Source organism: Schistocerca gregaria, chromosome 1, assembly GCF_023897955.1.
Source record: "Schistocerca gregaria isolate iqSchGreg1 chromosome 1, iqSchGreg1.2, whole genome shotgun sequence".
Lineage (NCBI taxonomy): Eukaryota > Metazoa > Arthropoda > Insecta > Orthoptera > Acrididae > Schistocerca > Schistocerca gregaria.
Window position 1 is genome coordinate 385401228 of NC_064920.1, and position 27573 is coordinate 385428800.

The 27573-nt window shown below is 44.4% G+C and overlaps 1 protein-coding gene across 2 annotated transcripts in view; it reads left to right on the forward strand.

The window, feature by feature from the left end:
* LOC126348760 (protein similar-like) overlaps positions 1–27573 on the forward strand; it is a 663779-nt gene that overhangs the window by 269119 nt on the left and 367087 nt on the right. The window contains exon 1 of one of the 2 annotated variants that reach the window (XM_050002382.1): positions 10032–10548. The exons of the other annotated variant lie outside the window; for it this stretch is intronic. Coding sequence (XP_049858339.1) covers positions 10220–10548 — 329 coding nt within the window. The 5' untranslated portion in view covers positions 10032–10219. Of the gene's footprint in view, positions 1–10031; positions 10549–27573 lie in introns of those variants that run through there. 2 annotated transcript variants of the gene reach the window in all.

Sequence of the window (27573 nt, forward strand, 5' to 3'; positions counted from 1 at the left end):
TTGTGATCATTCCACCATCGTACGACATTTGCATATAATGAGGAAGTTTTAAAAAAAAACTGTGTATGGGTACCACATACTCAAGCCAAAATCACAAATATCAACAGGTGGTTACCGCTTGCTCGTCATCAGTTGGCTCGTGAACAAGACCGAACATTTCTATCCTGTATCTTCACTGGTGACGAGAAATGGTGTGTTTATGCTAACATAAGTAAAAGAAAGTAATGGTTGAGCCGAGACAAAGCAGCAACTCCACGCACAACGACCTGCGAGCATCCACAAAAGATAATATTTTGGACCTGATGGAACAGCGACGGTATGGTATACTACGAGTTGCTTCCCCGAGGTGTAACCATCACTGCTGACATTTACTGTCTCAACTGAGACGTCTTGCAGACGCAGTCCAAGAACAACGGCTACGAAGACTTCCTGAAGTGGTGTTACTCCACGATAACGCTCACCCGTATTCTGATAGACTGATAAAAAAAACGCTATACGGGAGTTGGGTTGGGAAGTCGTTCTGCACCCACATTATTCACCTGATTCTGCGCTCTCCGATTTTCACCTTTTCCGCTCTTTGTCGAACTACTTTCAAGGAACTTCGTTTCCGAATGAAAATGCTCACACATTAAGAATAATTGCAGAATGTGTTGCCACACAACGTGGCGCCTACACAAAACTGGCGCTAATAGAATAGGCACATAAGGAACACACACGACACAGATCTGTAAGTCTGCGGTATTGGTGATAAGTTGAGAAAACCGTCCCGAAACACATGTGCTACAAAACGGCACTGTTTCCTGCGCATGTACCTCGACATCAGTATGGGTAATGATCACCGTGCACAATTACACATACTCTGGATCAGGTGGTCTAGCAGCTGCTGGGGTACAGCCTCTCATTCTTGTACCAGTGCCTGTCGGAGCTCCGGAAGTGTCGTAGGGTTTGAAGACGTGCAGCGCTACGTCGACCGAGAGCATCCCAGGCGTGCTCTATGGAGTTTCGGTCTGGAAAACAGGTAGGCCACTCCATTCGCCTGATATCTTCTGTTTCAAAATACTCCACCACGATGGCAGCTCGGTGGGGCTGTGCGTTATCATCCATCAGGAGAAAGGTGGGACGCAGTGCACCCCTGAAAAGGTGGACATAGTGGTCCAAAATGACATCCCGATACACCTGACCTGTTACAGTTCCTCTGTCAAAGACATGCAGGGGTGTACGTGCGCCAGTCATAATCCCACCCTACACCATCGAACCACGACCTCCATACAGGTCCCTTTCAAGGACATTAACGGGTTGGTGTCTGGTTCCTGGTTCACGCCAGATGAAAACCCGGCGAGAATCACTGTTCAGACTATACCTGGACTTGTTCGTGAACATAACCTGGGACCACTGTTCCAATCACCATGTACTGTGTTCTTGACACCAGGCTTTACGGGCTCTCCTGTGACCAGAGGTCTGCGGAATGCACCTTGCAGGTCTCCGGGTGAATAAACCATGTCTGTTCAGTCGCCTGTAGACTATGTGTCTGGAGACAATGGTTCCAGTGGCTGCGGTAAGATCCCGAGCAAGGCTACTTGCAGTACTCCGTGGCCGTCTGTGGGCACTGATGGTGAGATATCGGTCTTCTTGTGGTGTTGTACACTGTAGACGTCCCGTACTTTAGCGCCTGGACACGTTTGCTGTCTGCTGGAATCGTTGCCATAATCTTGAGATCACACTTTGTGGCATACGGAGTGCCCGTGCTACGACCTGCTGCGTTTGACCAGTCTCCAGTCGCCCTAGTATTCTATGCCTCATAACGTCATCAATATGTGTTGTTTGAGCCATTTTCGACACACAGTCACCATCAGCACGTCTGAAAACGCCTGCACACTTACTCGCTGCACCGTGCTCTGACATGCACCAACACACCTCTGCGTATGTGGACTGCTGCCAGCGGCACCGTGCGACGACCGCAGGTCAAATGCACCACATGTTCACACGCTGAGGTGATTTAGACCCGCAAACCGCCCACCAGAACGTTGTTTCACCATGAATCAGCATTATCATTAATTTATGAGCATGCGTGTATTGTAAACAGAGAAGGAGAATATATTATTAACAACCAAGGTCACTGTTATGTGTACCTGTTGTGTTTATTAAACTTATGGGAAAACGCTACAAACTTACGGACCGAGAACAATGAGGATCGTGCAACTTTTCTTGAGATACTCCTGACAACACCATTGGCTCCGATATGGGCGCACACCGTCTACGACAACGCATTGGGTCCAGTCAGACTAATTTCTTAGAACTTGTCACATAAAATAGACCTACTTTCGTGCTCGAGGATGAGCTATATCATCTGTATTCTCTCAGTAACGATAGTCCAGGATGGTACGAAAGACGTTTGTTTGAAAATTTGGGAATTAGATTGTAATTACTAGTACGTCGAGATTTTGAGGTGAACTGTGAATTATGCTCTTTTGGAATAATCGATGAAAAGCCTCCGCAAAAGCAAGGATTAGGATTCAACTACTGTTCGGCCGGCCGGAGTGGCCGAGCGGTTCTAGGCGCTACAGTCCGGAACCGCGCGACCGCTACGGCGCAGGTTCGAATCCTGCCTCGGGCATGGACGTGTGTGATGTCCTTAGGTTAGTTAGGTTTAAGTAGTTTTAAGTTCTAGGGGACTGATGACCTCAAAAGTTAAGTCCCCTAGTGCTCAGAGCCATTTGAACCATTTGAACTACTGTTCCAAAACATAGTGTAGTCGGTTTGAAACGAACGCAATAAATACGCCGTCTAATCACAGTATTACGTCTGCCGTTTGTAGAGCAATTTGAAGGTACTTAGTCAGGTGCTTATAGGTTTCAACGTGTATGCGGAGGCATTCTATCTGCAGTTCTTCCCTCAGTCGTCGAAGGTTCTCCAACGGAGAATTCACAATTCAAGGTGTTTAATCTGGTTAAGAACCGTAGAATTTGTGATATGGTTAAGACCCTGAGAACTTGAAGGCGGTGAATGTCTTGAGTGTGCTCTTCTTTAAGTGCTACAAAGAGCATTAGCCCTCATTCCATAAGACAATCACTGAGCGCTGGTCACTGTTATCCCCAATGCTCGGTTGCTAAGCGAAGCGTCTAAGGGTGGTTCTGATATGTTTTAATAGTCCTGTAATCAGCTACAAAAATATTTTTCTGGCTGTAACACCGCCTCGAGGGTTTTGTGTTGTTTTGGCAATGATCGGAGTGAGTTTCTGAGTCGTCGTCCATACTGCACTCTGCATTCGTCCTTTACCAATCAGAAAACATTTCTCATCGCTTAAGCCATTCAGCAGCAATTTTTTTCATGCTCCGTTGTTGTAACGGGCGCAGACACAATCCGTCTACCCTGGAATCACGATGCGCAGTAAGAATTCCCAGAACTGCTGTGACGGACACGGATGTGTTTGCTCTATGTTTATTTGGACGGTGAATGGTTCCACTGTAACTTGTCGATCTGCTTTCACACATAATTGTAACCGGCGTTCACGTTGAACATGAACGGCACATGAATCTTCCTGGTTCACATGTATGATTTGTTTGTCTTTAAGCTGAAACAAAAAGTGTATGTCAGAGAGGCTGCGCAACCTTTTTTGCAGCTACATTCCTCACACACAAATAAAGACAAGTTGTTATGTGGACATGGGCCCGGAAACGCTTAATTTCCATGTTAGAGCTCACTTTAGTTTCGTCAGTATATACTGTACTTCCTCGATTTACCGCCAGTTGGCCCAATTGAAGGAAGGTAATGTTGACTTCGGTGCTTGTGTTGACATGAGACTCATTGCTCTACAGTACTAGCATCAAGCACATCAGTACATAGCATCAACAGATTAGTGTTCATCACGAACGTGGTTTTGCAGTCAGTGCAATGTTTACAAATGCGGAGTTGGCAGATGCCCGTTTGATGTATGGAATAGCACGGGGCAATAGTCGTGGCGCGGTACGTTTGTATCGAGACAGATTTCCAGAACTAAGGCGTCCCGACAGGAAGACGTTCGAAGCAATTGATCGGCGTCTTAGGGAGCACGGAACATTCCAGCCTATGACTCGCGACTGGGGAAGACCTAGAATGACGAGGACACCTGCAATGGACTAGGCAATTCTTCGTGCAGTTGACGCTAACCCTAATGTCAGCGCCAGAGAAGCTGCTGCTGTACAAGGTAACGTTGACCACGTCACTGTACGGAGAGTGCTACGGAAGAACCAGTTGTTTCCGTACCATGTACAGAGTGTGCAGGTACTATCAGCAGCTGATTGGCCTCCACGGGTACACTTTTGCGAATGGTTCATCCAACAATGTGCCAATCCTCATTTCAGTGCAAGTGTTCTCTTTACGGATTCCAACGTGATCCAGTTGTACATTTTCACAATCAACGTGTGTGGGCTGACGAGAATCCGCACGCAATTCTGCAATCACGTCATCAACACAGATTTTCTGTGAAAGTTTGGGCAGGCATTGTTGGTGATGTCTTGATTGGGCCCTATGTTCTTCCACTTACGCTCAATGGAGCACGTTATCATGATTCCATACGGGATACTCTACCTGTGCTGCTAGAACATGTGCCTTTACAAGTACGACACAACATGTGGTTCATGCGCGATGGAGCTCCTGCACATTTCAGTCGAAGTGTTGGTACGCTTCTCAACAGCAGATTCGGTGACCGATGGATAGGTAGAGGCGGACCAATTCCATGGCCTCCACGCTCTCCTGACCTCAACGCTCTTGACTTTCATTTATGGAGGCATTTGAAAGCTCTTGTCTACGCAACCCCGGTACCAAATGTAGAGACTCTTCGTGCTCGTATTGTGGACGGCTGTGATATAATACAGCATTCTCCAGGGCTGCATCAGCGCATCAGGGATTCCATGCGACGGAGGGTGGATGCATGTATCCTCGCTAACGGAGGACATTTTGAACATTTCCTGTAACAAAGTGTTTGAAGTCACGCTGGTACGTGCTGTTGCTGTGTGTTTCCATTCCACGATTAATGTGCTTTGAAGAGAAATAATAAAATGAGCTCTAACATGGAAAGTAAGCGTTTCCGGACACATGTCCACATAACATATTTTCTTTCTTTGTATGTGAGGAATGTTTCCTGAAAGTTCGCCTGTTCCTTTTCGTAAAACACTGTATGTTGATGAAGGCATAAGATGAACTTTCTTTTGGTTGTGACTCTTTAGTTCGCTGTTCTTTTATGCCTTGGTTTCACATATCTCAGTATTGGGTAATGGTTTTGGTAATACCAATTAAAGTTGATAAGTGTACCGAAATTTTCCCCTGCGTTTGATAGCGTAAACACCTGTACATACGCGGATACCAGTAGACTTGAAGATGTTACACATTACTATGGCGGGCCATGTAATTTTTATTGAATTCCACACTACGCTTCAAAGTGACATAGATATATAACACTATTTTTCAACGTAGTGACGAAGTCTGTGCAAACAGCGATCGGAACCTTCAACCAATCGTTCAGTTCCTCGACGACAGAAATCGGCCCCTTGGCCACGGAGCCATCGACTACCACTGTGTGAACATTATCTTTGGAACCCCCCCCCACACACACACACATTTCTTTAAGTTCGCCGAAAAAATGGAAAATGTATGGCGTGCGATCTTTCTTCCTGATTAGTGTCACCCATAACTGTGCGGCCTTGATCAGATTGTTGGTACCATTTTCCTAGGCTATATGCGACATGACATTTTTTGCATATACCGGCAGAATATAACAGTGAATAGCCGTGCAAATTAGACGTTTTTCCCGCTAGACTTGTACTGTCCGGCGTACTTCATCTGTTATCCGTGCCGCGACAGAAATATGCCTGGAGAAAACCCGCAACACGCACAGTCTTCTGACAAGATACACATTTGTTGTGCAATGGTCTTAACGTGGGTCATCAAGCAGAACTCACTTTCTGAAGGTCCTACATATCATTGACTTCGTCTTCTTCGCAGGATAGTCCTTGTGCCTTGCCTATTATATCATCATCAGGATTCATCCAGTCAACCACGAACGTCCCCCATGGTTGAAGCTTCAAATGTACGCTGAAAATCTGTATCTTGTCTTTCACCAAGGCCAAACAGGTTTCTTTGTTGCATAAAAGATGATTTCATACGATTTAAAAGGTATTTCAACATTTTACAATTAACGAGCTTGGCGCGAATGATGCCCGATGCAGTAAGGCGGCATTTCACTTCGCGGTTACAAAAAAATAAAATGAAAAACAACGAGTCTAAATTATTGCGAATTACGAATTAGACTTACTGCAGTGTCAAGTGCTTAAGAGTACGAAAGTACGAAGATTGGAGATTCAAATAAGATTAAATTTAATTAGAATATGCGTGGGTGATTAATGTGGATGCGCGGTAGAAATATGTATGGTGAGGAATTAGCGAACTTGGTAGTTTGGGCCACTCAGTATACCGCAAACCCACGCACACGGACCGTTATTTGCACCGGGATTCGAACCACCACCCACAACAGAAGCGGGGTGTTATCAAGACGTTAGCGGACAGAGCCAAAAATATTTGTGATTCTGAGTTGCTCGACGCTGAGATGGAACATCTACACAATGCACTTATGAAGAACGGATATTCGTCCTCCGAAATAAAACGTGCGTTGAGGCAACCACGCAGAAATCATACTGATGTACAGGCTACTGCAAAATCTAAGGTTTTCCTGCCGTTTGTTAAAATGTAACGGAAAGAATAGGGAGGATCTTGACGAAGCGAAATATTACCGTAATTTACAAGCCCACTAGGAAGATACAGGAATACCTTAAGCCCGCCAAGGACGCTCGCAAACCTTTGTACAAAGCTGGAGTGTATAGGATCCCATGCAGCTGTGGTGATGTTTATGTGGGTACAACTAAAAGAACGGTTTCTAAACGTTTGGAAGAGCACAAGGGAAATAGTAGAAGAGGAGAAACGGAACGATCAGCTGTTGCGGAGCATGCTTTCCAGCCAGGGAACCACAATATTCGTTTCGAGGAGACGCAAGTACTAGCGGCCACAAGCGGATACTACGAAAGGCTCTACAGGGAGGCAATCGAAATCGCTAAACACCCAAATAATTTCAACCGAAAGGAGGAGGGCGTGAAATTAAACGGTATATGGATGCCGGTGTTAAAGAAGATGTGTACCGCCCGTCCACTACTGGGTGATGGCAACGGCGATCGACGGCGACGGACAGCGGCCAATTGCACTGACGTTTTCAAAACACGTATTGTCACACCTTGGCGCGGGAGCTCGCGGAGACGGAATTTAGCGGCCGTCAGTAGCGAGCCAGTGGGTGTGTTGAACCTTCTATCGACCTACGAACCCCCTTGAAGATGTCTCCCGCAGTCTGAGACGAAACGTTGGGAACTGAGACAAAATTCATCGACCGACCACGGCGTAACAGCCCGGATAATTATAATGGACACGAAAAAAAATTGTAACATTTGGTATAACGCCTGACTTTCCAATAGGAACAAGTCAAAAGCGTGGCACTTTGCCTTTAGGGGGAAAGTGCTCTACCGACTGAGGTATCCAAGCACGACACACGACCAACCTCATTCTGGAAATACTTGAGCACTGTTCTCACTGAGGCGGTAGGATATACGATGGGACTCGGGCATACATGTGTGTGATGTCCTTAGGTTAGTTAGGATTAAGTAGTTATAAGTTCTAGGGGACAGATGACTACAGCAGTTGAGTCCCATAGTGCTCAGAGCCATTTCAACCATTTTTTTGAACCAGCGCACACTGGGGCGACAGCTGCACAACACCGATATGATTCTCATTCGTATGCTCAGCGCGACACGTTGCTCCACGCAACTTCGAGGGCTGTTCGGAAAGTTAGGAACGACCGGTCGCGAAATGGAAACCGCAGTGAAAATCAAAACTGTCTTATTTGCAACAGCTAAACGATTCAACCACTTCTCTACATAGTCGCCGCTCGAAATGGACATCTGCCGTAGAGTAGTACCAACTTCGCAATACCCTCGTTATGGAAATGAGCGTTTGGCGTCATTGGCCGGAGGCCCATTGCGGGACAGGTCCGGCCGCCTTGGTGCAGGTCTTATTACATTCGACGCCACAATGGGCGACCTGCACGCCGGTTGGGGATGAAATGATGATGAAGACGACACAACACCCAGTGCATGAGCGGAGAAAATCTCCGACCCAGCCGGGAATCGAACTCAGGCCCGTAGGACGGCAGTCCGTCATGCTGACCACTCAGCTATGGGGGCGAACACCCTCGTTATAGAAGGCAGCCACCTGTGCTTTCCGACATTTTAATACTCTGGACAGCAACGCGCTGTCTGGTCCAAAATGTTGTCTTCATAGCCAGCGGTTCATTTGAGCAGAGATATTAAAAATCAGGGGGAGCCAAGCCAAGGCTGTATGGTGAGCGATCGAACACGTCCCACCGAAAACGCCATAGGACCGTCTTCATTGACCCTTCAGTGTGCGGCCGAGAATTTTCATGAAGGAAACGCATGACAGTTACGTTATGTGGGGTTGCGTGAAATCGTGCGAAACCCCGCGGCGTGCACCTATACTTGGCGGAAGACACTATTTTCTAACCATCTTTCCGCACTAATTGTGCTCTCAGAACTGAGGAGAGAGACGTGACGCTACATATGGGCATGCTAGAGACACAACCCCATACAATGTGCATGCCTCATCGGATTTTCACTGTACTTTCTACTTCGCGACCGATCGTTCCTTACTTTCCGAATAGCCCTCGTATATCGTACGATACACGGGGAGGAAAAATTCAAGTTATGTGATACTCTTAGAAAAAAAAAAGTTTTTTGAAATATTTAGGTGAAGCAATGTTATATCAGTGTGTGGTTACTTTCTTAGTGAAACTTTTCGTGTAAAAAATAAAAAAGGCACTGTTGTGGCATTCGCGCATGTTCTCCACTAAGCAGTCTTTCTCATTCGATTTTGTGGGAAATACTCCGTAAAAAAGTTGATGTTTTTCCTTTTTACTGTCAGATGTCACAGATTGATTGTAGTTGTTGTGGTCTTCAGTCCTGAGACTGGTTTGATGCAGCTCTCCGTGCTCCTCTATCCTGTGCAAGCTTCTTCATCTTCCAGTACCTACCGCAACCTACATCCTTCTGAATCTGCTTAGTGTATTCATCTCTTGGTCTCCCTCTACAATTTTTACCCTCCATGCTGCCCTCCAGTACTAAATTTGTGATCCCTAGATGCCTCAGAACATGTCCTACCAACCGATCCCTTCTTCTAGTCAAGTTATGCCACAAACTTCTCTTCTCCCCAATCCTATTCAATACCTCCTCATTACTTATGTGATCTACCCATCTAATATTCAGCATTCTTCTGTAGCACCACATTTCGAAAGCTTCTATTCTCTTCTTGTCCAAACTATTTATCGTCCATGTTTTACTTTCCTACATGGCTACACTCCATACAAATACTTTCAGAAACGACTTCCTGACACTTAAATCTATACTCGATGTTAAGAAATTTCTCTTCTTCGAAAACGCTTCCCTTGTTTAGTGAATGGTTGTCTTTTCGCTATTGTCCGTAGTCATTACGCTACTTTGAAATTAAGTAAAACACAGCGCATATTTGTGAAATGCGCAGTAAAAAAAGTAGTGTATGGCCACTTTACGTTTGGTGCATTTTAGGTCACACAATGCTACCTACCAAATATAGCTAACATATCGAGCCGGCCGGTGTGGCCGATCGGTTCTAGGCGCTTTAGTCTGGAACCGCGCGACCGCTACGGTCGCAGGTTCGAATCCTGCCTCGGCCATTGGTTTGTGTGATATCCTTAGGTTGGTTAGATTTGAGTAGTTCTAAGATCTAGGGGACTGCTGACGTCAGATGTTAAGTCCCATAGTGCTCAGAGCCATTTTAACATACCGAAATTGTTTTTAACCGTGAAGGAGAGCCATACCTCTTTCCATTCCCGATTAAATACATGACGTATTTGTCGGCGCGCCACATGCAGAGCAATTGGCGCCTGCTGTGTCTTATTGCTCGTTGTTTGGCTCTTGCGGGAACAGAAGTGTCGCACGAATAACGGCGCGTAGCGCGATCTGCGTGTCCTGTCGCATCAGTGAGAATCGTGCCGCACAGTAATGACCACTAGATTTGACGTGCAGGTAGGCGTTTCTCTGTGGCTAAGTGTGTTGTTTGGGTTTGGCACGGCCGATCCGTGAGGCGAGTGGAGATGAGGGCGACCATTAGCGCAGGGCGCGCAGCGCGGGCGGGGAGGGCCGCGGCGGCGCTGGCGGAGGCGGAGGCGTCGCTGCCCGCCGGCCGTGCCCGCTGCCCGCTGCCCGCCGCCAGTCGCTCCCGAGGTCCGCTCGCGGCAGGTGCGCCACTCACTCTGTCTGTCCCTCGTGTGCCGTGTGACATGTGGATGCGACAACACGCCGAAACGTGGCGGCTCGCCGGCTGCGCCTGCGCCGCCGTGCCGCTGCCGCTGCCTGTTCCCGCGCCCCTTCCCACGCCGACGACACCGCCACTGGCCGACACTCCAGAGGACGTCTCTTTCAGGTACGGCGCCGATAGTCGCAGCTTCCAGTCGACGACGAGGCTAAACCTGTTGCGGTGCCACTAGGATGCGGGCCGCTGGACTGTGTGCTTCTGTTGATACGACAGATGAGTCCGTTGCTGCAGTGAGTCGCGTCCAGTGACACTTTTGATAAGAAACCCGACATCTACGTACTTCGTTGTGAATGATTCCTTAGATCGCGTGTTCGACCTATCGATACTGGGTCTTCCAGTAGAGGGGTTTTTGAGATTAGATTATAATTACATCGCTCACGTTCAGAGCTCACGTGTTTCTTGTAAAACGGTGCACCATACTGCTCTGGAGCTTTGGAGATTAGTGGGAACCGCATAATGCCGTCTTAGAGGAGCTACTTTTCGTTTAATTTCTCCTGCGTGTGAGATGTGTATGTGTATCGCGTGAATGAATGTGATGAGCCTGCTCAGTACATCATCCAATTTTATACGATCCACAATAGTCCAGTGGACCTTTGACCTTTGACCTTTCATCGTAGTGCGTGTCTCTAACCTACCAGAAATCCTGCTGGGTATAGGGGACCGTACGGTTATACATGGCATCCGACACTTCTCTAAGGAAGGAGGAAACATTAGTGCCGTCAGCGATGAGGTCATAAGAGATAGAGTAAAAAGTCAGTCAGGGGGATAATCCAGATGGAAACTGGCCATGCACTTTCAAAGGAACCATCCCGGTATTCATCTTAAGGGATTTAGAGATATCACGGGAAAGCTAAATGTGAATGTTCGGATGGGAATTTCAGCCGTCCTCCCGAATACGACTCCATTGTCTTACCGCGGCCATCTCCCTCGGTGTTCACCAGCAAGACACACGCACGTCTCCTTTCCTAAGAAATCCATGTGATCGAAACATTAAAGCAATGTGGAGGATAGGTTATGGTGATGTTAGGTAATTTTCTAGTAGAAACGATGGCGCGGACAGTCTCGTGTTCACACTAACTGCACTGTTAATGTATACGAACTGTCGCGAAGTCAGTTTGTGGTAAATTCTCTAGTTTTGGGCATCAAAATGCTAGCTAATCGATCGCGGCTTCTTTAGTGTAAGATGACTTGTCAATGTCTGACTGAGTAAATGACATATTTCGACCGTAAAAGTTTGGGTTTTGTTCCCTAGTTGGTCCTAGGGTTTCATCTGTCGCTTTTCACTACTTTCCAACGCTCATCTGCACAGTGGTTTGAATTTAATCTCAAGATTCTCTCAACCCATTCCCCCAGTCATGTGTCCACCCACGTTACGTGGCCGAAGAAGGCAAGCATATATCTTCTTCAATAGTTCATGCGCAATGAAGCACTGGAGCGTGGACATAACCGGTGATGCGTTATTGAAAAAATGGGGCATTTATAGGTTATACTCACCGAAACAATGAAACCAAAAGAATTACAAATCTGTCGAGAACACAAGTTTACAGTGACCAGTATCAGCAATAGGGTCTTGCCAATTTTTACTCCTAACACTCAACATTCATCTTAAAAAAACCAAACCAAACCAATCGAATACCAAAATGATTTGCGAGTTCTGACTACGCATGAAAGTGCCATCATTGGAAGTGCCATCATTGGAAGTATCTTAATTTCAAATATTTCACGGACTGGTTAATGTTGAAGTTTTCCTAGTGGGATAACTATGTCTTCAAAAAATACATCATGGAAATGAGATTATGCGTCTTTCACTGATGTTATTGCTTTTATTTTTCCTAGATTTTATCCTGTGATTTGCTTTTCAGGATTTGGCATTTTGTTATGTAACAATGCAGCATGATGCCCTACCTTACGTCATAGTTTTCGGAGTAACCTAAGAGAGGGAAGTCTTGTGCACATCTGTCTGTGATTTGTGGAAACTTTGTTCTGCGTGTGAACGTATTTTAAATGTTTGTGTATCGTATTCTATGAGATGGAATTTGGATACTAGCACAGCATTTGCCTAAATAAGCGTGGGATCGCCTAAAAACGACACTCAGGTTGGCAAGAATACCAGCCCGCGATAGTTAGTCCTTAGCGCAGATTCGGCACGACTTTAACGTACCTCCTGTCTCGTAAGCTAGCGCGCTGCACTTTACGCTGTACGAGCACGTATCATGCCCAATTTTCCGACTAACCATGATGATGACTGAGGTGCTAACCCTGATGATGAGTGAGGAGTTCAGCTGAAAAATCGATTGAAGGTTGCTGAGTAACCAGTTGCATTCCGCGATGAGTTGCCATGCACCGACGGACAGGAGTTTACAGTGAAGTTGGAACTTTTTTTCATCGTCTTCCGGAGATCTTTGTCACTGAACAAAAGTTTTCCAACCAAATGGACGACTGCTGAGTTAATCTCAAAATTCAACCACATGTACCTGGCCATGGTAATTTATAACACGGTAGAGTTCGACATGTACGTGTTATTCAGATAGATTACGTAACTTTCTGTGTGCTTTTTAGAATTTCACTACCAACTGAAAGCTAAAATATTGAAGTGAAAATGGGGCTGCAAAGGATCAAAATGTAGTCCTAACCTTTAAAAGCCTTGAAACTGCATATACGGCTTTCAGTTGATTATTTCTGTCGCGAGCGTGGATTGAATTAATTTAATATCGTTTTTATAAATAACTTCTCCCAAACTTATATGGAAAATGGATATTTATATTTGCAGAATGCTATCATCTTGAACATCTGAATGATTGTCGGCGGAAGCTGCACGTGTGTCATTTCAAAGCAATCCGTTATTGTGATAGAATATCTCGTCACACTCTCCAGGCTCCGTTTTGACTGTCTTACGAGTAACAGATATGTAATGTAGCAATGACTGAACACTTCATCGTAAGAGGCACTATGAACAGAATTATAACTTCCATGGTCACTGACACTACCTGTAACACCCACCCTTCCGTAACCAGTCCTTCAGTCATTGTCATTTCATGAAGAAATTTAAGAATGCATGTTCTTAAGTATTGTGTACAGTTTCTTCCAAGAAATGAGAAGCACATTGATAGAACTCTACTCGACTATAGAGCGGAGCAGCGAACTCACCGGCAGCATTCCAGACAGCGAGAAAAAAGTTTCTCGAAACTTCTACCAGACGGGCTCCTTTATAAGGCGAAGACCGAAGGATGGGAGGAGAGGGGGACGATGGCAGGTGGAGATAAGGAGGTGGTGTAGGTCAATGCTGAGACGCGGCCGACTCATTTTCTGTATTCCGTCCAGGATTTTACACGCTGTTTCCCACTGTATGTTAACCTTGCTCCTCCATTTCCGATCTCTCATGAGACTTCAGGCGCTTTTATGGTTGTGGTTTGTCTTCCCGTACAGCGTTCACATGGAAAGAAAAAATGAGTTATTGTTCTGTATTCCTTTAACGAAGCTACGTCGTTGAAAGTCATACGTCTCACTATTAGTAGTGACGTTATCTTGATGTCTGCTCAGAGCGAAATCAGAGAATGGTAATGGTCGAAACAATGCTGATGGCTAGAATACGCTAGCCCCGAGCGAACTTGCACTGCTGAGACGTAATAAGTGCTGCCCATGCGGCTACTACGAATTGCCTGAGGACAATTGACGTCAGGCGACTACCGGATCCGGTTGAAGAAATTTATGACACACCCGTTGATAATGTGGTCCATTTTCCATGCTCAAGAATAAAGACGTTGCGACGAAGTGACAAGGTTCCAAGAATTTCGTCTGCGGTCTCGCCGTTTACTAAACAGTTGTGGGACTTTGTACGTCGCTGTCTGCTCCGCATACAAACACCTTCCAATTTGTGTTACGTTCACCGTCTGGTGTTAACGGTGGTCACTGGCGGTTTCTCAGTGTATCAGACGAACTATACAGTCAGAGGTGTTTGTGCTGCTCACGCCGCTATGCTGTTTTCTTTATCTTATCCTTGTAACAATTTTCTGTTTCATATTTTCTTTTATTTCATGAAACTTATGAGAATTTAGTATAGCCTTCGTGTTCAAGCACATCCTTGCGAAGTATGTTAATGGTTAAGACGCTGTAGTATAATGGAGAGATGCGGGGTTCAAATCTCCATGCGACTTACCTAACGTAGATTTTCGATGTTTTCCGCAGAATTACAAAAGACTAATGCCGCTGTGGTTCCTTGAATAATAGTGCGATCGTCTTCCGCAGCTATCCTTTTGCAACTGAGCTAGCGCTACGTTTCGGAAGTTCTCCACATTTACTGAATTTTTAAATTATAGACTTCCTCCTTTTCTGTTTTTCTGGTGCACTCCTGCAAATGTCCTGTGCAGCTTATCTATCAAGTGAAACATTCATACAGCACTGCTTCTGAGCAGACTGATATGTTTCGAAGAAGTATAATTTCTAAATTTTCTGACTGATTTTAATTCTAATGTAAAATTCACTATGGAATGCCTTCGCAGAAATTTCAATAATTGTCCCAAACAGAAAAGAAGAATTATCGAAACGTTGATGGACCGGGCTACAAAAATTTGTCAGCTACAGTTTTTGGAGGACCACCTCGATCATTAAGAACTGCCTTCACAGGAAACAGCTGTTCCGACAAAAAGATAAATAGGACACTACAGCCTATAAGACCTAGAGTTTCTAATGAAATAGAACGAATAAATGGAAAGTTTTCATACCGTTCGTAAAATAGGTGACAGTTAGCCATTTCAGAGTACTCAGAAGACACTGAATTGAAATAGTGTTTACACCAACAAGAAAGATTATGTGAACACTGCAAAGGAAACATAAAATCCCTCGCACACGTGGTCAAGTGTACATGGAAACTAGGAAAAGCAGCATTAACATCCGCTTTAAGGAACACAAGATTGCCGTGTTGGCAACACGTATAAACTGTCAGCAGTAGAACATGGGTTTGGACGAGGGAACCACCAAATTCATTTCTCTGATACCATGTCTTTGTCGTGATCGAACCATTTAGTATGCTAGCATGTGCAGGAAGACAATAGAAATTCAGAAACATAACAACGGCTTTAACAGAAAAGAAAGACTGAATTTAGAAAAGTTGTGTGCTTTAGTACCAAATAAAGGTCCAGAACACATGACGGCGCGACTCCGCGATGTTAGGCAGCAGTCTGATGATGTCACGAACCGACCGTTGCCAACGCCCGTTGCCCGGATACGTATAAATAGTTGGGGATGCTGAGCTTGTATGAGATTGTAACTGCTTTGTGAGTAGTCACAACCTCTGATGAAGTCTCCAGCATTGGAAGACGAAACGTTAGGCAGAGAAATATGCCTTGGACCACGGCCTAATTCACATAGTTGTGCGAGTTACACAACTGATCCGGCGACAAATCCGAGAAGCGTTTTTGCAACAGATCCGTGGGAAAGCATGAAAAGTCATAGCAACAAATATTTCGATGAACTATTTCTGCTGTCTCGTTATTTATCGAAACAATTGTTGCTCTTATTAAGTCGTTGTCTGTCAGCATACGAGCAATGTTAAATTGTGTCACTTCCTCTTCCCGATAATAAGCGTGGCCACCGCCGTCTCACAGTATATCAAATATATACGGCTTTTTTTTCGATGTTTCCGCCACCTTGCTGTCCTGCGTAAATATCGGATTGCTGACGCGACATATGTATGGCCTGTTTCTTCTTTGGCTCTCGACAGATTGAATATTAACGCACAACGTTGAAGGTCTTTGGTATCAGCGTATAACCCCACGGGACCCACACTTCCGTTCCGGCGCAGACTCCACTCGTTTATATTTCAACCAAGAGAAGGAGTAAGCTGGTTGAATATTAGAGTAGAACACGAATGGCGTAGGATCAAATCCTAGCCTGGCCATCTTGACTCAGATTTTCTTTGATTTCTTACAGAGCGGAGTGGCGCAGTGGTAAGATAGCGGAGCCATACGCAGGAGGACCGGCGTTTAAAATCTCCATCCGGTCAGCGCAGTTCAGTTTTCCGCTGTCTCCGTACACCAATTATGGCAGATACCGGACTCCCTTTGAAAAGAAGACTGCTGATTTCCTTTCATATCCTTCCCTATTCCAAGGTTGTGCTCCGTCTCAAATGACCATGTCATCGAAGACACGTTCAGCCGAAGGCTTCCGTTTCTTTCGGAATCAGGCCGACAGAATGCTGGGATGTTTCCCTCAGAAATTTCACCGTGAGTTTCTTTCTCGGTGCTTACGTAATCTGAAGCACATTCTTGTAAGAGTCTTCTTCTTCTTCTTCTTCTTCTTCTTCTTCTTTGCCGTGTCCCGTTTCTGTACAGGTCGGCGTATTTGTACATGTGTTAGGAAAAGAACTGCTGACGAGATACTCTTGCTGCATCGCTACTCCCTCCGGGACAGAATTCGAGTACGCCATGTGTTTGCTTCTAGAGTAAATCTCATATGTGAAGAAGAATTCTAAATGTTTTCTTAGCGTGTATCTGAGGTATGATGTGGGCGCCAAGACTCGTATTTACCAAGTTGGTGTGGGAAACAGACTAAAAATTTCGTCAGTGTGGGCGGCTCAGCACTCCTCGCCGCTAATAGGTGAGGCTGATTCAGTTCGGTGCAGGCTCACCTCCCTGTATTCCGGAAGCGGCGCGATAACGCTCTTGAATATCCGAGAGCCACTCTTAATAGCATGAAATATAATAATTTATGATCCGTACATCCTAGGAAAAGCATATCTTATAAAAGTAAAAACTATGTAGCAACAACTTTAAATGGGATTAGTATCATTTGAAAACTAATAATATTTTTCTCCAAAAATCTCATATCATCATTTGGGTATGTGAATCTAATCTTTTATAGTTCCAGATCTTCGCCTAATTAATTTAACCAGTTTTAACCCTAGTAATAATACGGCATTTTCGATAACGTGCATTATCATCAGGGAGAGTACTATGTGTCCACCTTAAAACATTAAAAAATCCGTTAATTGTTGTTTTATTATATTAACAATATATTTTTTATAGAGGCACTCGTGTGTAAGTACGGTCCAGGAATCGAAAGTACCTGTTAGCACACCTTTAACGGTACCGTCGCGAATTTCAGTAACGTGTGCTGCTGGTTTTACAGCCAAAACAAAATAAATAAATAAATAAATAAATAAAAATAAAAAAATAAAATAAATAAAAAATATAAATGGAAGTTTTGTTCGTCGTTGTTGATTTTTATGGTAAACATAAGAAGGTAGGAAGATGTGTACTTTTACTTAATATTTTATTAAAAATTTACGATGCAGTTTGTACCTCCGTTGGAAGGCAGAAAACAAGCCAGATGTTTCATGCTGCGTCTATCATCACCTAGCTGTAACTTTCTTTCTCATCTGTACAAAGAACTTGAACTGCTGAAAAATCATGGTTGCACACAGCTGTAGTAATCAATTCATTACAGAACCAGTTACAGTAACAAACGAACCTGTTCAGGTGTAGTGGTACATTATAATCGGATGTGGGACAACACATAAGCCGGCCGGAGTGGCCGAGAGGTTGTAGGCGCTACAGTCTGGAACCGCGCGACCGCTACGGGTGCAGGTTCGAATCCTGCCTCGGGCATTGATGTGTGTGATGTCCTTAGGTTAGTTAGGTTTAAGTGATTCTAAGTCTAGGGGACTGATGACCTCAGCAGTTTAGTGCCATAGTGCTCAGAGCCATTCCAACCACTTGACAACACATAAGCACCATCGAGCACCATTTCACATTGCAACATCTCTATTGAACGACTCACGCCAGAACACTATGACCACCTACCTAATAGCCGGTAAGCAGGCCCACATCTGGGTGGAGGGGGGTGGGCGGCGGAAAACTGAAGTATCTGCCCGGGCGGTAGTTTTAGGGGGCGCAAAATTCATATTCTCGAAGAAAAAAAAGCCTTGTTTCACGAAGCACCTATCATTCAGCGCACGTTAGTCTATCGATTGTTAATATGCTTTTGTAACGCATATCTGTTGGTTTTTGAACATTTTCGAACACATTCTAAGTTGGTATCTGAACGAGTCTTAAGTCTATTTTTGAATGTATGCATAGTGTACGTGACGTTTCTGTCAGGAACATCTACGTCGCATCCAGAAATAAACAACTTTCCCGCAGACAAAATAGGACGGGACTACACGAGCTGTGCCGAATAAACACGAACGGGTGAATGCAAATCGCTGTTTGTTTGTGGTTGGTTGGGTATGCGAATGATAAGCATTGTTATAATTATTAGCAAAATCCGTAGATTCAGACTACCAGAGTAGAAATAAACGAAAAATAGGAATAATAGGTAGGAAGGATTACACATTATCTTCTCGATTTATCCAAGAAAATGAAATCTTGACAGGGCATTTTTGCCAGGTCGCTACACTACTAAGGGCCAGTTGTTAGGTTAGCAGCCGCGTAAGTTCTGTTCTCGGGATAGCGCGGAAAATGCGTTGTACGAACACATAATAACACCTAACCGGGAAATAAACGCGAGATAGCTAAACTGGTGCTTCTGGCTGGGTTAGCGAAGTTAATCAGAGAGAATGTTTTGACAGTGGCAGGAATAGTAAGAGAATTAGTGATGACAAGATTGTTTGTTAGAACGAGGAAGGAGAAGAAACGGGGGCATCACACACACTATATGAAGGAGTACGACGATTCCAAATTTATATAAAAATTTAGTACTACTACTACTACTTTTCGATCTCACGCTTGAGAAACTGGAGCATATGAATTGAATTTAAAACTATTTCCTAAGATAAAACCTTTTTGCTTGTACTTGTAGTAAGCACATTAGGCGTTTGACGCTATTACTTCGTGAATGATACTGTGTCGTGTTGTTTATCTAAATGAGGTAGATAAAAATGACCATTTGTGCCAAAACTGTCTCGCTTATTTGGAGTGTGTTACAATTGCTGCAGTATTAGAAAGGACTATCGTTTTATCTAGCAGACAGTGACACAATGTTCGTAATCAGAGCGAGAAACCACACCAGCCTTGAGTACTACTCGTTTTGAGAGCTTTTTCAGTATTAGGCAACGACATTTTGATTTTTCATGTAGCAAAAAGTTTGACGAACTTTGATGAGGTAATAGATTCTTTCGCGGAAAGGAATGCACGCCGAGTAAAGCTGTAGCAAGATTAGAGAGAAAAAAATACTCAGCTCTAAGGATTTAAGAAATGCGTATTGTCTTGCTTATCTCTTGCCTTTGCTGCTTTTATGTTTACTATATTTAATTTTATGTCGTACAGAAGTGGAAGTTATTAGGTAATAGGCAATAAAGAGTGCAAATTTTCTGGAGTGTTCTCATCCTCCCGGTCAAAAAAATCCCGTCCAGTATTAATTATGAGCTTTTTTAAGGACGTCAAATCGGCCGACTGGGAGCAGGAGAGGCACGACAGGACATTTTATTTCCACTGTCGTTAATATAGGTTTGATGCCATCCATTACAAAATATAGTCCGCCCCGACAGCTGAACGGTCAGCTTGATGGACTGCCGCCCTAAGGGGCTGAGTTTCGATTCCCGGCTGGGTCGGGGTATTTCTCCGCTCCGCGACTGGGTGTTGTGTTGTCTTCATTATCATTTCATCCCCATCCGGCGCACAGGTCGCCCATTGTGGCGTCGAATGTAATAAGACCTGCACCAAGGCGGCCAGACCTGCCCCATAAGGGCCTCCCGGCCAATGACGTCAAATGCTCATTTCATTTCATTACAAAATATACACGTTAGAGTTCCATAGGTCAAAATAGAGTGACGTGCGATTGAAGAACGCTGTGTGAAGAGGCGTGGCACTGAGGTTTGGCACACTTACGACCAAATAACGTAGTTTACATTTCCTCGCCGCGCGGAGTGGCCACACCGTCTGAGGCGCCATGTCACAGATTACGCTGCCCCTCCCACCGGAGGTTCGAGTCCTCCCCGGGCATGAGTGTGTGTTTTTCGGAGCATAAGTTAGTTAAAGTAGTGTGTAAGTCGATGACCTCACAAGTTTGGTCCCTTAGGAATCCACACACATTTGAAAGTTTTTGATATTCGTTGGCCTTCATGGTGGCTTGCACGAGCTACACTGGACGCATGGATGCCCACGTGAATATTCCCCCGTTCATAATGGAACCGCCGCCAGCTTGTCTCCATCCCTCAGTACAGGTTTCAAGGAGCTGTTCTACCGAAAGACCACAGATTCGCGCCTCCCCATCGGCATGTTGAAGAAGGTATCGGGATTCTTCACCATGCAACGCTCTGGCACTGCGCCAACGTCCAATGCCGATAGTTACGTGCCCATATCAGCCGTAGTTGCCGATGTCATGTGTTAATATTGGCACATGTATGGATTGGCGGCTGCGAAGGTCCATCGTTTGGAGTGTTCGGGCACTGTGTGTTCAAGCATAATTGTACTTTGCCCAGCATTTAAGTCTGATTTTAGTTCCGCCACTGCTCGCTATCTGTTCATATGGCTCTAAGCATTATGGGGACTAAACATATGAGGTCATCAGTCCCCTAGAACTTAGAACTACTTAAACCTAACTAACCCAAAGACATCACACACATCCATGCCCGAGGCAGGATTCGAACCTACGACAGTAGCAGCTGCGTCGTTCCGGACTGAAGCACCTAGAACCGCTTGGCCACTCGCCACATGTCCTGCTTCACCAGCCTGCCCAGCTTACGGCGTCCGATGACTGTAACGAAGGGTGGCCGTCCAACCCCACGACGTCTGGATGTGGTTGGTTTTGTCACGTGTTGAAGACACTCACCACAGCACCCCTCGAACCCCAGACAAGTCGTGCAGTTTCCGAAGTGCTCGTGCCATCACAGGTTGCCTTCACTCAAACTCAGATAGATTGCGCGCCTTCCCCATGCTGCACACGAACAGTGCGCTCACTGATACTACATGCACCGTGCGTGTGTCTGACTAATAGTCATTCCTCGCCAAGTGACCCTGCTATCACCTGGGCGGGTTTATATCGATAGTAGGTCGGTGGCCGTAGTGTTCTGACTGAACGGTGTATAAATCGGGAGCACATTTAAAAACAGAGTAACTTCTCTGTTGTGAGAAGAGTGGCTAAGATTTCTGTGTGTACTGGTTTGTGCGCCCGCAGACAGCAGATGGAGCACAGCGCGGCGGCCAGTATGGTTAATCGAAGAGACGGGAGAGCAGGCAGCTGTTTGCGCCGCCTATTACGTCCACTCAGGCGGGCCGTGACCGCCGGATTGTACCGGGTCGCCCGTCCTCCCGTCTGCCGTCCCCAGTCGCGCCCGGCCCACGGCCAGCTCAGTGCGCGGAAAAACACTCCCGTTGTGTACACTTTTCATGAAACTCCGAGGTATTTAAAACTTTCCATCGTTGATACGTAGTCCTTATGATAAATCGAGAATTTGCCCCAGACTGCAATGAAAATATCTCCAGTTTTCTCCTACACAAATCGATGTCGAGGCTTCTAGTATCGTTTTCAGATGTACCTGATCAAATGAATGTGTTACAAAAGGCGTGTGCTTGCATAATACAATTTCACTACTTACTGATTGTGTGTTAACAACTTGCTCGACCTCGTCGTGAATGTAATGTCATGTTCAGGTAGAAAATGTATTTACAACTGCAATTTCGTATAGTCTTGTTGTTGTTGTTGTTGTTGTTGTTGTTGTTGTTGTGGTCTTCAGTCCTGAGACTGGTTTGATGCAGCTCTCCATGCTACTCTATCCTATGCAAGCTCCCAGTACCTACTGCAGCCTACATCCTTCTGAATCTGCTTAGTGTATTCATCTCTTGGTCTCCCTCTACGATTTTTACTCTCCACGCTGCCCTCCAATACTAAATTGGTGATCCCTCGATGTCTCAGAACATGTCTTACCAACCGATCCCTTCTTCTAGTCAAGTCGTGCCACAAGCTCCTGTTTTCCCCAGTTCTATTCAATACCTCCTCATTAGTTATGTGATCTACCCATATAATATTCAACATTCTTCTGTAGCACCACATTTAGAAAGCTTTTATTCTCTTCTTGTCTAAACTATTTATCGTCCACGCTTCACTTCCATACGTGGCTACACTCCATACAAATACTTTCAGAAACGACTTCCTGACATTTTAATCTATACTCGATGTTAACACATTTTTCGTCTTCAGAAAAGCTTTCCTTGCCATTGCCAGTCTACATTTTATATCCTCTCTACTTCGACCATCATCAGTTATTTTCCTCCCCAAATAGCCAAATTCCTTTACTACTTTAAGTGTCTCATTTCCTAATGTAATTCCCTCAACTTCACCCGACTTAAGTCGTAAGCAAGAAATATTTATACAATGGCACTGTCCAATTTACTTGTGTTGAATATCATCTAAAGGCGTTCGCAGTTAATTTATACCTTAAACTAGTTGACAAATGTGGCATTACATGGGAACTCATTTTGCCGATTTTCTATTAGAAATGAAAACAAAAAATAAAATGTGTTTGAGGTACCGAAAAAAATTCATTTACATATATTCGTGAAAGCACCTTTGAAATTACGAAACAATCTTACAAAGAAATATAAATAATGTACAAATGTGTAAGTGCAGTATCCAAAAAAAAAAAAAAGAAACACGATCCCGGACATTTTCTGTAAGCTGGCTTCAACTGCTTCGCGTCTCTACAACGCGATATTGTAAACATCTTTATGATAGTGCTTCTTCCAAGCTCTCTGTAGTTGGCTATCGTTTTCGCATATAGCCGTTTGCGTTTCGCACTTGAAAACTGTCTATGGGGAATTATTTGACGCATTTCATTGCTTATGCCGTCATCTTTCTTCAACGACGTTTCCTGGCAATGATATATTCGTGTAGGTACATAAAGCGGCGTGTGTGTATATAGTCTGAAAAATGGATTGCTAATAGAGTTAGTAGAAAAGAAGTAATTAGTTGAAACGTCATATACAAAGCGGCAGTTTTTCACGCATCTCGTTGTTTATTACATCATATCCGGAACTATCACAGGTAGATGGTTCTCACCCCCACAGCGGTTGTTGCTTGTTATGTGGACACACACACACACACACACACACACACACACACACACACACAAATCACAAATTTTATAATATGTAGGGATTAACAAACATTCACAGTGAAAATTTGTACGTCACACTTATCGTGCGTTTTTGCGCCAAAAACAGTCAAAACATCATATTAAACAAGGTAACATCTTATTCCTAAGACGCAGGACTGATCAATCGTACAAACTCAATTTCTAAAGTACCATGCAGGAGTACTGTTAGTAACGATTTCTGGAAATGTATCCAAATTGATAAGTGAAAATCTATATCACTAACCCGTGCAGTTTGCAGGAATTGCGTTCTTCGCTACTCTGTAATGTAAAAACCGTGGGCGTTATTTGCATATCAAAGCATTAACGACACGGGGAAATGTTTTAACTGTGGAAGAAAGAGAATGAGTAACTCTGCTACATCTGTACTCCAAAAAGTTCTGTAATATGCACTCGGGAGCATTGCGGCTCAGATCTCTGTCCGGTCATCCATATTTACATTTTTCCGTGCCTCCCTTGAACTGCGGAAGACAAATGCCGGATGGTTTGTTTGAAGAGGACACGTCTGTTGTCTTTGCTGTACTTCTCCAATCCGAGTTAGTGCTCTGCCTCTAATGACATCGTCTTCGACGGGGCTTCAAACTCCCGGTCTTCCTTTCTTTCTTTGCAGCATGCGTGACACAACATAGTTTTTGTTGTACCATATAACGGCGTTCCATCCATGGACCGAGCGTTCAAAGCACGATTGCTGATACGCCTCTGCAAATGTTTTTGGTCTAATTTTATCCTCGCAGTATCGAGAGGGACTGAAAAATGTACTTTCCTTCCGCCCTGAGAGGTAATTCTAGAAGTTATCCAAGATTGTCGTAAGATGTAATACGTGTTGCTTCACATGTGTACCAGGTGACAATCTTCCGCATTTCAGTCACTTGCCAGTCTATCAAACAAGTAACCAAAAGCGCGACCCTACTTCCCATACGCTACATCCGTAATTTTATAATTGCGTCCAACATGAATCGGACATCCTTGAGCAATATATTAGAATAGTTCAAGCAAATGTATGGAGCGAAGTCTTTTTAAACGGCAGTTTCCCAGTAAGCTAAAAATGGGTCGAAACCTGTCATGAGCTTAGGTGTTAGTTGGGCCTCATATCTTCTGGGCATCTGCACCACACGAATGATACCTGCTTTGGTTGTCAAAAGATACACCACTTGATTGTTTCTCAAAGCGCACAGCACCTCGTTAGGTTACAGTAGATGCTAGTCACTCACCGCTCCACATAGCTATGGCTAACATTTTGTTGGATGTACCATGGCCGTCTTTTATGCTTTAACAGAAGCAAAGAAAGAAAAACATTTTTTGGTACAAATCGTTTTATTTTCCTCAAAATATCAGCCTTTAAATTTTAATATTTTTCTATGCGTTCGAACTGTTTTTAGAAACGTTTTTCGCACTCTTATGTTGTTACTAAAAAAATAGTATTTGGAGAAATCAACAAATCTTCGAGGCAGTGAAAATATCAGCACACGCAATTTTTGTTTGATGAAAAAAAACTATGCTTTTCTTCGTCAAATAATCTATTATTAAGCATAATGTGTGACACGCGGCATAGTGATGACGAATGACGCGTCGTTTTTGGCAGCTTCTGCTGATTCAACGGATTATTGTATACCATTCAGTATCAGGTGTTCCTTGATCCTCTCTAAAGCAGTGGTCATGACATGTCCGGTATAAACAAAGAAACAACCGGCGACTTTCTTCGAATTCGAAGCACTTTTCTTGGTTTCGCTGGATAACTCGGCAGAAAGATTATACAAAGTCGAGTTTACTGCAGGTTTCGGATACCTTGGGAAGACACAGTGATTCTCTTAAAACACATGGCGAAGAGTGCCTATGTCTTTTTGAGGCCACAAATGATTTGGGCTGTGCTTTATGAAACTGGTCTCTGACAAAGACCCGACCACGACGAAATTCTGAAAACTGGCTGTAAACATTCTTTTCTGAAATTTGTATATTACCAGAAGTTGAAAGAAACGAATCTAGATGTTTTGCTGAGTTATGCCTGAACGAAAGTCGTAAAAACCGCGCATTGAAATCTGTCACGTGAATTTCCACTTTTTTCATAACACAGTTCGTTTACACTTTTCCAGTAGTAATGTTACATGCCAATACGCCTTCAACAGTAGACACTCGTAACAACTTTGACTGTGTCCCTTGTAACTTCTCATGAAAATTTGTTTAGTGTCACATTTATTACGCCTTTTGGTCTTTCGGGTAACGTTTGATCTATCTGTGGGGAGAGAACAGTATAACCAAAGGTACACCGCATTTGCCTTCACGACTTCAAAATTTGAGAGATTTCATTAACGCACGTCAATGAGAAGACGTTCCCTTTCTACCTGAATTTCTGAACAAGTCTTACCTACCTGTGCAAATCCAGAAATTAAAAACAAAAGAAACAGTTCTCATTCACGCTGTAAATCATTTATACATGACCAAGAAAGATGCTGAATTATTCTGTGTACGGGGAACACAGTAGACGACACGCTAAGGAAATATTCCGGATGCTTGCTATTGCGTAGGATTATTGTGGTAGAGCTTCAAGAATAGATGACAGACATTTCAGCCCCTTCTTTAAGGTGATTCCGAATAATATCCGGTTATTTCGTCTCTCTTAGCATTTTGGGGCACAGAAAAGGTGAAAGAATGTATGGGGGTTTTCTGAACGACGGTCTTATGAGAGACTTTTTTGCGTCTTCCGTAACAAGGCGGATGTTGCGGTCGCCCTATGACACTGAATTTTATACACCTACGTCATGCACAGTTACGACAATCGTTGGCATAATTATAGCCCAAGTAACCGACACGGTCCTCTCGGAAATTAATATTTCGAAACCTCGTCATTTCGGTTCCGCTTCCTTCTTTTCTTCAGTTTTTCTGTACGCGGGACTTTATCTACTTTCCGTCCCAGAGTCAGTGACGAATGACTGTATCTTGATTAAGTCGTTTGACGGCAATCTTAAGAGATTTCTCGAAAGAAAAGGGAGCGGAATGCTCCCAGCTCTAGTGGCAGTCGCAGGAGAGATAATGACCTCTATGCAGACTATGTTCCGGCATTCTTAATCCTCTTCACTTATCGTCAAGATCAACATAAACGTGACACTGCCCTCTAATGCACTTACCACTCAGTTGTTCTAAAAAGTTTCATTTAAAACGCGACACTGGCACTTGTGGTCAGCAGAGGATTGTGTGTGATGAAGGAGATCTTCCCAACTAAAAGGCTGTATCAGACCTTCAAGGCTGTGGCACAATCAATGCCGTACGACGTAATTTCTCTAATAACAATAGTGAAACGATGTAAATTTGCTTCCTTACGGAATGAAAGAAATTGCAGAACAGATATGCTCACTCTACGTTAATTCTATCTCCGATTTGGTGGCACGGTATTCTGATTGTTGTCGACTTTGACGTCCGTGCACCGCAATAGTGCTAATTATCTTTTTCAGTGGTAAAGAGAACGGTTATGTCATCCTGTTGAGCCAATTAGTATGCTTAAGACTATTATGCAATATCCTTACCGCAATACTTTGGCGGCCGCGTGTAGTGGGCACGGACTCCTCGATACACTGAGGGAGGCGCTGATAAGCCTTACTGGTCCAAGGCTGGTCGACGCTCTATCCAAGCCATTCAGGACTCGGTCGGTGGTACCACAGTTGTACTCATTAGGACTGGAGTCAGGTGACCCGATGGGCCAAGTGAGCGCTCTCATGTTCCTAGAGTGTTCCAACTAGAGTTCTGATACTTTAGGAGCGATGAGGGCTTTGATTGTCTTAAGCGAGAAGACGAGTGCCCAAGATGGGATGATAAGCTAATAATTAGTTCAACAGCGAGAGGTGATGGTACACGTTTCTAGGATATCCCGTAGCCCCACCCCCACCCCCACCTCCACCCCTACCCCGATCTCGATCCCAATCCCAATGTTTATGTCCCGCGCACAAGAATACCTCCACCGCCTGCCTGAACTAAGTATACTGTGTTGGCTAGAGACATGCCTCCAGCCCATGGTGTTCTCGTGCCTCGACCTATTGTGCCAACGAATACAGTAA